Here is a 16,611-nt window from a genome sequence, read left to right as displayed (position 1 = left end):
TATTTGCAAATGAAGCAACTGACAAAGGATTAATCTCCAAAATTTATAAACAGCTCATGCAGCTCAATAGCAAAAAAACAAACAACCCAATCCAAAAATGGGCAGAAGACTTAAATAGGCATTTCTCCAAAGAAGATATACAGACTGCCAACAAACACATGAAAGAATGCTCAACATCATTAATCATTAGAGAAATGCAAATCAAAACTACAATGAGATATCATCTCACACCAGTCAGAATGGCCATCATCAAGAAATCTAGAAACAATAAATGCTGGAGAGGGTGTGGAGAAAAGGGAACACTCTTGCACTGCTGGTGGGAATGTGAATTGGTACAGCCACTATGGAGAACAGTATGGAGGTTCCTTAAAAAATTACAAATAGAACTACCATATGACCCAGCAATCCCACTACTAGGCATATACCCTGAGAAAACCATAATTCAAAAAGAGACATGTACCAAAATGTTCATTGCAGCTCTATTCACAATAGCCCGGAGCTGGAAACAACCTAAGTGTCCATCATCGGATGAATGGATAAAGAAGATGTGGCACATATATACAATGGAATATTACTCAGCCATAAAAAGAAACGAAACTGAGCTATTTGTAATGAGGTGGATAGACCTAGAGTCTGTCATACAGAGTGAAGTAAGTCAGAAAGAGAAAGACAAATACCGTATGCTAACACATATATATGGAATTAAAAAAAAAATGTCATGAAGAACCTAGGGGTAAAACGGGAATAAAGACACAGACCTACTTGAGAATGGACTTGAGGATATGGGGAGGGGGAAGTGTGAGCTGTGACAAAGCGAAAGAGAGGCATGGACATGTATACACTACCAAACGTGAGGTAGATAGATAGTGGGAAGCAGCCGCAGAGCACAGGGAGATCAGCTCGGTGCTTTGTGACCGCCTGGAGGGGTGGGATGGGGAGGGTGGGAGGGAGGGAGATGCATGAGGGAAGGGATGTGGGAACGGATGTATATGTATGACTGATTCACTTTGTTATAAAACAGAAACTAATAAAAAAAATTAAAAAAAAAAGAGATCAAGACAATATCTCAGACAAGTCAACATCCAAAATATAAACCACATTCACTGGGAATACAGTGGCATTCTCAAAAACCAGTGTTATTTTTCTTCAAAGAGAAGAAAAGTCACTATCTATTTTACCTCAGATATTTTTAAACAAATATTTGTTGCACAGAAAGTTAAAGAAAATATTTTACTAAGTTCCAGATTAGTAATCAGTCTTGCAATTTTTACTTTTATTGGGGGTTTTTTGGCAAAACAAATAACATATGCACATGATAATTCAAACAGTACAAAATAGTGTAATGGAAAAAGACATTTTATCTTCCAACTCTGGCCCCCAGTTCCCTCCCCTAAAGGTAATCGCTCTCTTCAAATCTGTGTCTGGGCATTTATGAGCATATTTACACAATGATCACACACACACACACACACACACACACACACACACACACACACACACTTTTGGTGATTTTTGTCCTTGTTTTATTCTTACCCAAATGGTATGTTTCTTTGTACCTTGCTTTTCTCACTTAATCGTTCTGAATTAATACATATGACTATCCACCAAACAAAGTACTATAACTTGTTTAATCAGTCCTTATTGATGGTCATTTCATTATCTCCCTTTTTTGCTACCAAACACCACCTTTAAACTAATATTCCTGTGCATATACCTTTATGCATAAGTCAGAATAAATATGTATGGTAAATTCCAAAAAGGGAAATTGCTATGTCAATAGGCATGTGCATTTAAAATCCTGATAGATAATGCCAAATTGCTTTCCATAGAGAATGCATCAATTTATTTCTCTACCTTTAAAATCCACCTACAGTATAGCCACTCTCTGTGTGAAATCTCTAGAATCTTCGCATACCAGAATATGGTAGGAAGGTCCAGGATAGAATAATCTTTGGTTCAGGAGTTATATGCACTTATATGAGACATAAATAACAAAGGAAGTAAAATTTAGTGCTCTGTAGAGTTTTGTAATAGAAAAAAAAGGATGTAATACAAAAGAAACTTAGAAAAGTCAGATAAGAGAAAAAATTATTCACACACAAATATTTCAGTATGTTTCTGTTCATTATTTGAGGTGATGCTCTGAAATGCCTGTGAAGTAAGTTGGGCAAATGTTATCAGGCCCACTTCCCACAGTAGAAAACTGAGTCTTGAATAGGTTAAGAGGTGAATCAATGGCAAAGCCAAGAACCTAGGGCGTCCTATTCTTTAATGCATGTGCTTTTGACCGTGACTAAAAGGGAAAGGAGAATGCATGGCAACTTTCTATTTTGATTCACTCTGCAAAGACCTATGATAACTTGAAATCACAGAAGTTGGATCGGGTGGGTCCAAGCTAGCGGATGGATAGACAGACGTGTGTTCACTAGCGTGACTTAAACCAGTCTGGCTTTCTCAACATGAACCTGACTAAAGGCTGCCTCTAGTAGGATTTCCTAGAAATGTCTGAAGTTGGGTTTAATAACTTAGATTCTCTAGAGAGGAGGCAGAAGAAAGAGGGCTTATTACGGAATGTTCTAGGCTTATCCTTCTCCAGAATTAAAACGTTCAAATTTAATCTTATACTTCTTGATTTAATCCTGTAATGGCCCAGCTGCTTCCTGCCCACTCTGAAAAACGTTTTGAAGAAAGGGTTATATTATAAAACAAAAAAATCTCTAATACCTATGCAATTTGGTAATCAGTCTTCACTGTAGAATATAAAGGAAACCTTACAGTTCATCTAATCTAACACTTCATTTTTACAGATGAGAGAATAATCCCAGAGAGTGAATTGTTTAAAAGTATAATAAAGAAAGAAGAATGAACAAAACCCAAAGGTTTTAATCATAAAAGAAGGAAATAAATCATAAAGATCAGAGCAGAAATAAATGAAATAGAGACTAGAACACAAGAGAAAAGATCAATGAAACTAAAAGCTTATTTTCTGTAAAGGTAAACAAAATTGATAAACCTTTCGCCAGACTCATCAAAAAAAAAAAAAGGGAGAGGGATCAAATCAATAAATCAGAAATGAAAAAGGAGAAGTTAAACTGACACTGCAGAAATACAGAGGATCATAAGAGACTACTAAAAGCAACTATATGCCAATAAAATGGACAATCTATAAGAGATGAACAAATTCTTAGAAAGGTACAATCTCCCAAGACTGAACCAGGAAGAAATAGAAAATATGAACAGACTAATTACAAGTACTGAAATTGCATGTGTGATTTAAAAACTCCCAACAAACAAAAGTCCAGGACCAGATGGCTTCACAGGGCAATTCTCCCAAACATTTAGAGATGAGTTGACACCTAACTTTCTGAAACTTTTCCAAAAAATTGTAGAGGAAGGAACACTTCTGAACTCATTCTATAAGGTCACCATCACCCTGATACCAAAACCAGACAAAGATACCACAAAACAAGAAAATTATAGGCCAATATCACTGATGAACACAGAGGCAAAAATCCTCAACAAAATACCAGCAAACCAACTCCAACAATACATTAAAAGGATCATATACCATGATCAAGTGGGATTTATCCCAGGGATGCAAGGATTTTTCAATATCTGCAAATCAATCAATGTGATATACCACATTTACAAACTGAAGAATAAAAACCATATGATCATCTCAATAGAGGCAGAAAAAGCCTTTGATAAAATTCAACATCCATTTATGATAAAAAAAAAACTCTATAGAAAGTGGGCATAGAGGGAACATACCTCAACATAATAAAGGCCACATATGACAAACCCACAGCTAACATCATACTCAATGGTGAAAACCTGAAAGTATTTCCTCTAAGATCAGGAACAAGACAAGGATGTCTACTCTCACCACTTACACTCAACATAGTTCTGAAAGTCCTAGCAATCAGAGAAGAAAAAGAAATGAAAGGAATCCAAGTAGGAAAAGAAGTAAAACTATCACTGTTTGCAGAGATGACATGATACTATACATAGTAAATCCTAAAGATGCTGCCAGAAAACTACTAGAGCTCATCAATGAACCTGGTAAAGTCGCAGGATACAAAATTAATGCACAGAAATCTCTTGCACTCCTATACACTAACAATGAAATATCAGAATGGGAAATTAAGGAAACAACCCCATTTACCATAACATCAGAAAGAAAAAAAAAAACCTATGAATAAACCTACCCAAGGAGTCAAAAGACCTGTACTCTGAAAACTATAAGACACTGATGAAAGAAATCAAAGATGACACAAACAGATGGAAAAGATATATACTATGTATTTGGATTGAAAGAATCAATGTTGTCAAAATAACTATACTACCCAAGGAAATCTACAGATTCAATGCAATCACTATCAATTTACCAATTGCATTTTTCACAGAACTAGAACAAAAAATTTTTTAATTTGTATGGAAACACAAAAGACCCCAAATAGCCAAAACAATCTTGAGAAGAATGGAACTGGAGGAAACACGGTCCCTGAATTAAGGTTATACTACAAAGCTACAATAATCAAAACAGTATGGTACTGGCACAAAAACAGACATAAACATCAATGGAACAGGATAGAAAGCCCAGAAATAAAACCATGTACTATGGTCAATTACTCTACAACAAAAGAGGCAAGAATATACAGTAGAGAAGAGACAGTTTCTTTGATAAGTGGTGCTGGGTAAACTGGATAGCTACATGTAAAAGAATGAAATTAGAACATTCTCTAACACCGTATACAAAGATAAACTCAAAATGGATTAATGACCTAAATGTAAGATAGGATACTATAAAACTCCCAGAGGAAAACATAGGCAAAACACCCTTTGACATAAATCACAGCAATATTTTTTTTGGATCTGTCTCCTAGGGTAATGGAAATAAAAACAAAACTAAACAAATGAGATGCAATTAAACTTAAAATCTTTTGCAAAGCAAAAGAAACCATAAACAAAACAAAAAGACAACTTATGGACTGGGAGAAAATATTTGCAAATGACGCTACTGATAAGGGATTAATTTCCAAAATACACAAACAGCTCATACAGCTTAATATAAAAAAACCCCAAACAACCAAATAAAAAATGGGTAGAAGACCTAAATAGACATTTCTCCAAAGAAGACATACAGATGGCCAAGAGGCACATGAAAAGATGCTCAATATTGCTAAGTATTAGAGAAATGCAAATCAAAACTACAATGAGGTATCACCTCACACCAGTCAGAATGTCCATCATCAAAAAGTCTACAAATAATAAATGCTGGAGAAGGTGTGGAGAAAAGGGAGCCCTCCTACACTGCTGGTGGGAATGTAAATTGGTTCAGGCACTATGAGGGACAGTATGGAGGTCCCTTAAAAAACTGAAAATAGAGTTCCCATATGATCCTGCAATCCCACTTCTGGGCATTTATCCAGAGAAAACTCTAATTTGAAAAAATACATGCACCCCAATGTTCATAGCAGCACTATTGACAATAGCCAAGACATGGAAGCAACTTAAATGTCCATCGACAGATGAATGGATAAAGAAGATGTGGTAAATATATATATATATATATATATATACACACACACACGCATATATATATATAAAATGGTATATTAGCCATAAAAAAGAATGAAATAATGCCATTTGCAGCAATATGGATGGATCTAGAAATTATCATATTAAGTGAAATAAGCCAGAGAAGGACAAATATATGATATCGTTTATATGTGGAATCTAAAAAAAATGATACAAATGAATTTATTTACAAAACAGAAATAGACTCACAGACACAGAAAACAAACTTATGATTACCAAAGGGGAAAGGTGGGGAGGGAGGGATAAATTAGGAGTTTGGGATTAACATATACACACTACTATATATAAAATAGATAAACAACAGGACCTACTGTATAGCACAGGGAACTATATTAAATATCTTGTAATAACCTATAATGGAAAAGAATCAAGATATAGATAGATATATAGAGAGATAGATAGATAAACAGAATCACTTTGCTGTACACCTGAAACTAACACAATATTGTAAATTAACTATACTTGCATTTTTAAAAATGGTTAAAAAAGTATAATAAAAATGATTCATTCAATAAAGTGAATTTTCAACATGCAATCAGAGCTCATTAATGGACTTACCCCGTACGCATGTTGTACAGAAAAGAGAATAAGTATGAGCGACCTACGAAAAAGCAAAAACGCAGATTAATTTAAACTGCTGGTTTTAATGCAAAACAAACTAAAAAGAAAAAGAACACAAGAATTAACTCCAGAAACCTTTTTTTTTAGTTTCCAATAAGGCTACTGTTGCCAGTTGATTGTCACAAGATAAATGTTATCCTCTCTCTGGATGTCATCACTATATTTCCTCCTTTTAATCAGTCAAGTACTCACACCCTTTGGTGTGGTCCTCATTGTGCTGGGCACGGTGGGGACACTTGGAAGGTGAGACCTGGATGGACGGATGAGTGGAGGGAGACGACTCTCAGAATGAAAACTAGAGGAGAGCTGGAAGGAGGCAGCTTTGTCCAGGAACTGCTGCAAAGACTAGTGTATCCTGGATGCTGTTAAGTGCAACCAGCCGGAAGGAGGGAGGATGGAAGAAACCTAACTGGGCTGGGGAGATGGTTTGGGAAACAATACGAACAAGTCAGGGGAGAGTTGGGTAGTTCAGGGTCTTATAAGTGAGGCAGAAATCCAACGGGGGTAACATCATTATTATAGAGAAATTTTAACAGGAAAGATGCAACCAAAAAAAGACTGAATGTGTGTGTCCTCCCCCAATTCATATGTTGAAATCCTAACCCCTGTGTGATAGTATTAGAAGTTGGGGCCTTTGGGAGTATTAGGTCATGAGGATGCTTGTGAATGGGATTATTCCCCTTCTAAAAGGACCTGGAGAGCCCTCTCTCAGTCCTTCTACCATGTGAGGATACGATGAGAAGCCAGCAGTCTGCAACCCAGGAGAGCGTCCTCACAAAAACCTGCCCATGCTGATACCCGGATCTCAGACTGTCAGCCTCCAGAGCTGGGAGAAATAAATTTGCATTGCTCATAAGCCCCCCAGTCGATGGTATTTGTCACAGCAGCCTGGAGTGACTAGGACAACCACTCAAAACTGCGTATGTCTGCCTCGGGCTTAATGATTGTCCAAGAGCTTCCACATCCATCATCGCACTGAATCCTTAAAACAGAGCTTGGATGGGAGGAGAACTGGGGCCCAGACTCGGGCTGTGATTTCTCTGCCACCCTTATCCCTTTTTTCATGTAGAGCCTTCTCCTCTCTGAAACCTCCTGTCCAAAGGAGCCTTATTTCTCCATCCTTGGCTCCTTCTTCTTGCGCTGAGATGCTGATAAGCATTACAGAAATCTACAGAGCCGTGCCTCTGCGTGAGACCCAGGCTAGGAGATGGGAGACTGGGGGTGGGTCCGGCCCACACTCACTGTCCTCCACACTGAAGTCCCCCTTCTCTGCGACCCTTCTCTTGGAATTCATGACAATTCCAGTAAAGGCCAGGGTGGCATTTCAGTGTAGTAATGGAGTAAATCAGAAAAGAAAAAGGGGAAAGATGTGTTAAATAGAGGGAATAAACTGTTTTAAATCAAATTAAAGTATTTACAACAACTGCTGTTTAAGTAGGTCGTTATCACTTTGGACATTTGTAAATAAGGACAGGTTACATCTTATAGCAATTTTGGCCTCCGTATGTAGAGTCTCATTAAAATTGTAGGCAGGGTAGGTTTTTCCACATTTTACATCAGAGCAAACTGACTCAGAAATGTTGGATAACGTGCCCAAAAGGCTGTAGGCAGAGTGGCTCGGAGGTGGCACTTCGGACAGATCGGAATCCCTGTGACTGTCCCTTCTACCCCCACCCCATCCCTCATTTGTTCCTCCAGCTGCTTAATATATTTAAAAATAAGGCAATTCCTTCTTTTTTTTTAATACAGCAGTTTTTTTAAAAAAATAAGGCAATTCTTTTTTTATGTTTTTTTTTTTTAATTAAAGTATAGTTGATTTACAATGCTGTGTTAGTTTTAGGTCTACAGTAAACTGATTCAGATATATATATATACACACATTCTTTTTCAGATTCTTTTCCAATATATATTACAAGATACTGAATATAGTTCCCTGTGCTACACAGTAAGTCCTTGTTGATTATCTGTTTTATATACAGTAGTGTGCATCTGTTAATCCCAACGTCCTAATTTATCCTTTCCCTCTCTTTCCCCTTTGGTAACCATACATTTGTTTTCTATGTCTGTGAGTCTGTTTCTGTCTTGTAAATAAGTTCATTTGTATCATTTTTTTAGATTCCACATATAAGCAATATCACATGATATTTGTTTTTCTCTGTTTGACTTCACTCAGTATGATCATTTCTAGTTGCATCCATGCTGCCGCAAATGGCATTATTTTATACTCTTTTATGGCTGAGTAATATTCCATTGTATATATCTACACCGTATCTTCTTTATCTATTCATCTGTCCACGGACACTTAGGTTGTTCTATGTCTTGACTATTGTAAATAGTGCTGCAATGAACACAGGGGTGCATGTTACCTTTTCGAATTAGAATTTTCATCTTTTCCAGATATACGCTTAGGAGTGGGGTTGTTTTTTTTTTTTCTTTAAAGAACAATTCAAAATTAAGAGTACTTTGCAGTTTCCTTCACATTCGCTCCAAATAAATAAGACTTGGCTGCATTTCTGAAAGAATTGAGTCCTCCTTCCCATCCCCCTCTCTCCCTTCACTGCCCATCAATACATGTTCATCAGCTCCAAAACTTCTCACATTTTTCACTATTTAACATTTCCCTGTCTTAATTCCCAATATTTTTTTAGTCACCTCGAATAATCTCATATTAGTTTCCTACTGCTGCTGTAACACATGACCACAAACTCAGTGGCTGAAAACAATACAAATTTATTCTCTTATGGTTCTGGAGGTCATAAGTCTGAAGTAGGTCTCACTGGCAAAAGATCAAGGTGCTGGCAGGGCTGTGTTCCTTCTGGAGGCTCCAAGGGAGACTCAGTTTCCTTGCTTTTTCCATTTTCTAAAGGCTGCCTGCATTCCCTGGCTCATGGTCCCTTCCACCTTCAAAGCCAGCGGTGACCAGCTGAGTTTGTCCCTTGCTGCAACCCTCTGACCTCTGCTCTTTACATCACATCTCCTTCTCGACTCTCACTCTCCTGCCTCCCTCTTTCACTTCTAGGGACCCTTTTAATTATACTGGGCCCACCCAGATAATCCAGGATAATTTCCCCATGGCAAGGTCAGCTGATTAGCAACCTTAATTTCATCTACAACCATAATTCCCCCTTGCTACATAGCAGAGCACGTTCAGAGGCTCTGGGGATTAGGATGTGGACATCTCTGGGGGTCATTATTCTGCCTACCCCACTCATGAAGTGCATTGTCCTAACTCTCCTAGTTATAGGGACCCTGCTGCTCTGGACATATGAGAAGGTTTTTGCTATTCAAACGCAGTGAATAGAAGAGCAAGAATCTGTGGCCTTGTGCATCCTCCCATTGGGTGATCATGTGGGTGCAATTGGTGGAGAGGAGAGAGGACTGCTGTTTAATAATACAAATGAATCGCAGAATGGCAGCAGGCATAATCCATAGATTTCTGGAATAATTAGGCTTTTTGACGTGTGAAGCATTCAGATAATTTACACCTGCAGAACCAACCTTTAGGGGAAATTATTAAATAAAAACCAGTGATCGTACTTGAGGACACTCACCAGGAATCTGTGGCCAAGGGCTTGATCCACCTGAAAGAGCGCCTTACCAATGCCATGTGCACGAATTACTTCATAGTCAAATCTTGGTACTTAAAAAAAATTCTGCCACTCTTCTCTTCCAGAAGACTCTCATCTACAAGTGAGGTTCTATGTCCTGGGTTTAAAGTCTGTATATGTTAAATATAAATATATCTCTTAAAACAGAGTATGCATTATAATGTTGAAAATAATTACTTTCATCATTCAGAGTTAGTGATGGAAATATTTTCTAAAGGGGAACTTCAACAGTGTTTTGACATAACAATCTTTTCTTAGCAATGGTTAAACTGAATACTCAATTTGTAATTCTTAGAAGTAAAAATATTCCCAAATTCTTTACGGCATAAATATATTTTTGAGAAATGAAAAGATATATGTCTGTAATGCTTGTACAAAAAATATTGCTTCATTTTGCTAAGGGGAATTTTCTTCTATTTAATCTTTTCTCTTAAAAATCCAAGCTACAGTTCTTTCAAGTGCTTTTTTTATCTTTTGAAACTAAAAAGGAATCCCCTAGTATAGAAATACACGTTTTGCCTACATACAGCAAATACATATAAACATGTTTTTATGTAAAATGGTACAACATTCGGCAGGTCGCCAAAAAGTTAAACGTACAGTTACCATATGACCCAGCAATTTCATTCTTAGGTATATACCCGAGAGAACTGACAACATATGTTCACACATAAACTTGTACATGAATATTTACAGCAGAATTATTTGTAATAGCCAAAAAATGGGAACGACTCACTTCAACCGATGAATAGATAAGCAAAACGTGCTACATCCATACAATGGAATACTGTTCGACCATAAAAAGGAATGAAGCACCAATCCATGCTACAACATGGATGAACCTTGAAAACATCATCCCAAGTGAAAGAAGTCACATACTGTATAATTCCATGTATATGGAATGTCCAGAATAGGCAACTCCATAGAGACAGAAAATAGATTAGTAATTATCAGGGGTTGGAGAAGGGGAGAGTTGGGGTGATGGAAATGTTCTGGAACTGGATAGTGGTGATGGTTGCACAACATTCTAAGAACACTAAAAACCACTGAATTATAAATTTTAAAAGAGTAAAGATGGTGTGTTTTATTTTGTGAACTTTATCTCAATTTTAAAAAAGAAAAAATATTTTGACTCAAAGAACTGTATGCTTTGATAAAAGATCTCTTTGGCTGAACGAACTGAAACGTCTCATCTTTAAAACTTTGGCTTCTCTGAAGACCTGTATCTGTAAGAATTGGGTAGAGAGAAGGAAACTGGGAGTGTAGAATGTTACAAACTATTTTTAAACTTCTGGATAAAATCTGGATAAACTAACTCAGTGTTGCATTTATGAGAGACTAGTTTTCCAAGTAAGTGGTGGAACAACATTCCATGATAGTTTCAAAACCAAGTAGAAACAGAATCACTTTGAGTACCTAGATCTTCTCCCATCCCTAAATCCATCATTTTAAATATTTTTTTACTTGCATTCCAGAAGCAAGTCTCAGTAAAACAAATAATTGTTTTATGAGGAATACACAAATTGGTTTGAATCATTCAAAATGTATTTGATATTTTAAACAAATAGGAAACAGTCAAAAATTAAAGAAAACCAGAGGTATTTGCATTTTAACCAAAAAAATAGATACATCATGCAGTTAGTCTCCAGACGTATTGTGATAAAGCATGCATCAAGGGGATTTTGTTAAAATAGTGTGTTGCTGTGGTCACCTTTCAGAGGAAGAATGTCTGATGGTGGCCCTAACACCTAGGAGTGTCTCAGTACATTTTAATTGAAAAGATGGCTGGGTGGATAGATGAATGAATGGATGAATGGACAGCTGAACCAACCTGCAGGAACCTAACTGGTCTCCCATTAGTCAGTGGGGCTGAATGTGAAAGGACATTAAGTAACAGTGAGAGGACACTGCTATGCTGGGAGTAGCCAATGCATTCCCATCACCATGCACTTAGTTACTATATAAGCTCTATGACAATAGGGATTTCATCTTTTTTTATTCACAGGTTTACCCCCAGTGCCGTAATAGTCTCTGAAATATAATAAGTACCCAATGTATATCTGTTGGATGAATGGACTTATAGAAGACACTCTGGGACCATTCAAGTGTGAATCAAATATATTTAATAGAGGATGTAAGATGAGGCTAATTTTGAATATACAAGAGGGTAGAAGAAGGGAGAATGAAGGAGATGGAGAGAAAAATCATAATGGCATTGGAAGAAGTAATGAGAAACCAACACTTACTGATTATACGTAGGACCCTCTGCCTAGAGTGTTGCCCACAATCAAGTCACCTCTTTTCACCACAGTTTAGTAAGAAAAGTACTATTTTCATTGCATAAGAAAAGCAAACTGGGGAATTCCCTGGCAGCCGTCCAGTGGTTAAGAACTCCACGCTCTCAATGCCATGGGCCAGGGTTCAATCCCTGGTCAGGGAACTAAAATCCTACAAGCCCCGCAGCACAACCAAAAAAAAAAAGGACACTGGATCAGTTTAATTAATTGTGCAAAGTTGTGGAGCTAATAAATGGCAGAATCTGGATTTCTGGACTCCAACATATGTCCCTTCTCCCAACTGACACCCCAGCCTTCAGACTTTTCTGCTCTCAAACTCCCATTAGAATTTTGAAAAACCTATTTGAACCTATTCCTTTTTTAAAGTTAGCATATAAAATCTTTAATCTTTTTATTGCAAGGAGTATAATTTGGAACGCTGTAAATGGTTATCTATAAAATAAAACTGTTGCGGCACTATTTTAGCTGTAGCCAGTACATCACAATGCCAGGCAATCTGATTTTCACCATCATCAGTATAAAATATATGCACACAGTTTTTAACATTATTTTTCTGCATGATTTTGTATTTCCATTCCACTCCCCCACATATATCCTTGTGCAATATAATTTTATACTTGAAAATCATATTGATCATCCCACACTACTTCTCTGCAACAAAAATATATATAAATTTGATATTTTTTAAATTTCTTATGATCACAAATCTCTGAATCTTAAAAAAGATTTTTCTCCCAAATTGACTTATTGTTATGATTATTAGTAGTATATGATTCATCAAAAACATAAATAAATTTAAATCTTTATAAACAATTACTAAACCTTAAAAGTGAAATTATATTGGAAATGTCATTGGCAATGAAAGAAGTGGGCTCTTTTGTTTCTCAATTAGTTTATTTAGCCCTAGAGTAATAATACTTCTTACTGGAATGAGACAGGTTCAGAAACAATGTTACTTCCATTTTAATTTTTAAAGCTGTAAAGCCTAATAAAACTTATTCACAAAGTTCAGAAGTTGTGAATGGAAGGAATTTGTAACACAAATGTCACTCAATTCTGAGAACTTCTCTTGAATTGTATATCAAAAGCAATATACAATTTATCCTCAGGAATCATTTTGAAAGATCTACCAGTTGATAGAGTCTTCCTTCAATTGTGATGAAAACAGAAAGTGGGAAACCAACTGGCCCAAGGGATGTGCAGCCCAGAAGGTAGATGCTTTCTGTTCTCAACACCCTTCATCTGGCCCCACAAACAGTCTGGACAAAGCAGGCTGGTAATATTTGGGATGGATGGGGAAGAGGGTGGAGGTATGCCTTTCTTTGGAAAAGGACAGTTGTGAAAGGGGTGGTGAGAACCTAGTCCAAAGGCCCATTTTCAGATAGAACAATCCTAAGAAAGAATATCTGTAACACTTGAGAAATTAATTCCTTTAATTACTTGTCCAAGCTGCTTGCATAACTTTTAAGAATCTTTTGGTCTCCCAAGTAAGGGTACGTGTACCTCAGTTTGGGGCTCTCTGCTTTAGAGGAGCTGCAAAAAGGAAAACCACTGCCTTGTTCACTGTTTGACCTACAGCAAGCCTAACATGACTACTGGCTCATCCCACGCATCTGTCTAGCCTGAAAACAAAGCTACAGAGGAGTCGCAGAGACTTTAGGACTGTTCTCCAGCCTAGGGTGCAGCTCCTAGGTCACAGCTAAGTAAAGGTCCATCTGGCTGTCAGCTGGACACTGTGAACAGCGGTGTGTACAGCACTCTACAGTTCCCAAAAGGCTGTCACACATGGTACCCACACAGTCTATGAGGATTTCCTTTGTTGCAACTGCCTGTGTTAAGAGCAAAAAACCTTTGGTCTCAACCATGCTTTTGATGACACCAAATAAAAACACCCCATCACTCAGAAGAGCATTCCTCTAACCTATCTTCTCATAAATAAAAGGCTGTCATCACATAGGAGTGGCCAAGACAGTATGTTTCTAATTGGAGTCTATCAAAAAAAAAAAAAAAAAAAGCCTAAACAACCCAAATGCAATGCCACTAAAACATATAGAAACAACAGCTTTGGGAGAATGCCTACCTTGGAAACTTTTTCAAAACTTCTGTACCTTTCAAAGGGTATGCTTTATTCTGCCAACTGTTATTCTCAAGAAGGGAGTGTTGAGTGCTATGGAGTGTTGTATCAGAGCCCCCTAAGTCCCCACCTTTGGCTCTTAATTGGGGGGATGACCAGGTTTTCATCACCTGATTCCATCTCCCCAGGCACACGGAAAGCTGGGGAATAACCAAAGCTTGACCCAACCCAGAACTTGGCTTGGTAACACAGAACTCTGGGCCACAGGATGGTACAAAAACATCTTCTGAACCAGTCCTCTGAAATTAGGACACTGAGAGAAGAAAGGGAGATGAGGGAGGAAGGAGGCATCCAGTACCTCCTGAAGTACAGCCAGGCGTTAGAAGACTGGGACAAGTCAAGGCCAAGTGCAAGCCTGAGTTTAGAGGAAACAGATAAGCTAAGTAATCAGAAAAAGCTGTTTCCAAGAGAGGAAAACGCAAAAAGAGAAAGACAGATGGTCTCCTGAGAGGATGAAAAAAACAGCTCCTTCCCGAGAGCCCCCCCCAATTCCTGACACAGTCTTGCAGTCAATTCCCTTTTCTTGAGCGAACTGACCTCTCAAGCAGCTGAGTCCGATAAAAAGCACTGTCCTCATCACAGCTGCTCCCAAGGCTGCGGCATACCTCAGGGAGCTCATTTGAAGCCACCCACCTCCAACAGGGAAGCTGAACGTCCGTGCCCTGGGCCTTTGACATCCGTCTCACTCACTGACCAAGTCCATAGGCTCCTGCCCAGCAGTGTATTTATATCAGTAATTTCTAGCATGCATATTCAGCAGATATCATTGTGTTCTCTTCTTCCAACTCCCTGGGATTTTTTTTTCTTCACTTCTTTATGAAAATTCCTGGACTCCAATTCCCCTGGGACTCCTTAGGAGTCTGTGCCCAAAATTTTCCAAAGGCTAGGTCTGGGAACAGGATCTGAGATCTTCCAAATCATTCTCTGTACCATGGGGAATTTGTTTTCTCTGCAACCCAATCTTGAATAGAAATACACCGTGCTGGAGTTCTCATCAATTGGGGGATGGGCAGGGGGCAATGGCCAAGATTGGAGGACCAGATAAACAGGAGACTGAGGAGTGGAATCTTCCAGTCACAAAAGGTAGCAGAAATATAATGTCTTTTCTTTTCCCAAGTAACATTAAGTCTCTGAGCTCTTTTTAACAATATTTGTTCTTTCAGGGAAATCATTTCTTATTAACTCAATGACTACATGGTCTTTCCTTTGACTTTCTGACACTGAGCTATCTGAAGACTCTCTTTCCAAGCCTAACTTTTTTGGATGGTCTGAACACCTATTTTTATATACCTTTATCTTTCCAAAATAGAATTCCTAAAGGCTCAGCTTTTGTAAAGATATAAGCAAGGGGCCTCAGGGGTTAGAAAAATGCTCCCAGAAAAAGAATGGCATGCCTGGTGGCCGGATATCTACTTTGAGGCTTATGCTTTCCCTGTTAAGAGATCACCTGACCTTTTCCCAACATCCAAGTTGGTTACTTTCTAAAACTCCGTATATTTGGGTTGACTCTACCTGCAGACTTTCAAAGCCTTCAGGTTATTTCAGCTTTTTAGCGAAAACAGTCAATCCTGTCAAACATCACAAGGTTTTTAAAGCAAGTCACGAATCTGTGTGGTCCATGGACTACTGGAATGTGGCTGGAGCATCATGTTCCCTGAGAAGGAACCAGGAAAAATTTGAGAACTACTCAAGTAAATTCTTGAGAATATCTCTAAGCTCCAACGTGAGCTCCAATCCAGAAGGTTGCTGGATTCCGGCCAGGCTTGCCCCCGCCTTGCCTTCCCTCTAGGTTCAGCTGAATTGTTTGAGAGGGCTGCACAGTCCTCAGTTGACCTTGGGGTTAACTTTGCTAGTCCAGGGCCAAATGGACCATATCTCAGCTAATCCACCATTCTGCCAATATAGGCTTTTATTATCATTTTTCTCCATGAGGTCTCCTCCCAAAACCAACAGAACATTTGACCACAATCTTAATAATGCCACCACGTGGGAAACACATGGAGGTGATATAGGTTCCACAAATACACAACTGATTTTCAAAACCAGATGCTCCCTCTACCTCCAAGTTAAGAATGACATTCTTAACTCAGAATGCTAGATGTCTCTTCTCAAAAGCACTACTCCCCCAGGTTATTCTTGGTCTGTGATTTTACCTGCAGGGCAGCGGTGGAGTGACTCTGGATTCCCTAGACCTTTCAGACCTCTGAGAGCTGCCTTTGGAGTAAGCTCTGGCAGTAACAGCCCTTGATTCCACTGGGAAGTGCCCACCCCCAACCAATGTACTGAAAGGCTGGCATTTGCTTTTGATGACTTCTTCCCTCCTCCCTAGAGACCCGCTGCCTTCTTCTCC

At 38.3% G+C, this 16,611-nt stretch overlaps 1 protein-coding gene across 1 annotated transcript in view; it reads right to left on the bottom strand.

Annotated features, from left to right (window-relative positions):
• COL4A4 (collagen type IV alpha 4 chain) overlaps window positions 1–9,829 on the bottom strand; it is a gene marked incomplete at both ends in the record, with an annotated part of 128,805 nt that extends 118,976 nt beyond the window's left edge. The window contains 2 exons of the mRNA XM_079709903.1: window positions 6,160–6,202; window positions 9,774–9,829. Coding sequence (XP_079566029.1) covers window positions 6,160–6,202; window positions 9,774–9,829 — 99 coding nt within the window. The remainder of the gene's footprint in view (window positions 1–6,159; window positions 6,203–9,773) is intronic.
• Window positions 9,830–16,611: the final 6,782 nt, after the last annotated feature.

Source organism: Hyperoodon ampullatus (genome assembly GCF_949752795.1).
Source record: "Hyperoodon ampullatus genome assembly, chromosome: 8".
In the NCBI taxonomy this organism is placed as follows: domain Eukaryota; kingdom Metazoa; phylum Chordata; class Mammalia; order Artiodactyla; family Ziphiidae; genus Hyperoodon; species Hyperoodon ampullatus.
This window is presented reverse-complemented; position numbering and strand designations above follow the sequence as displayed.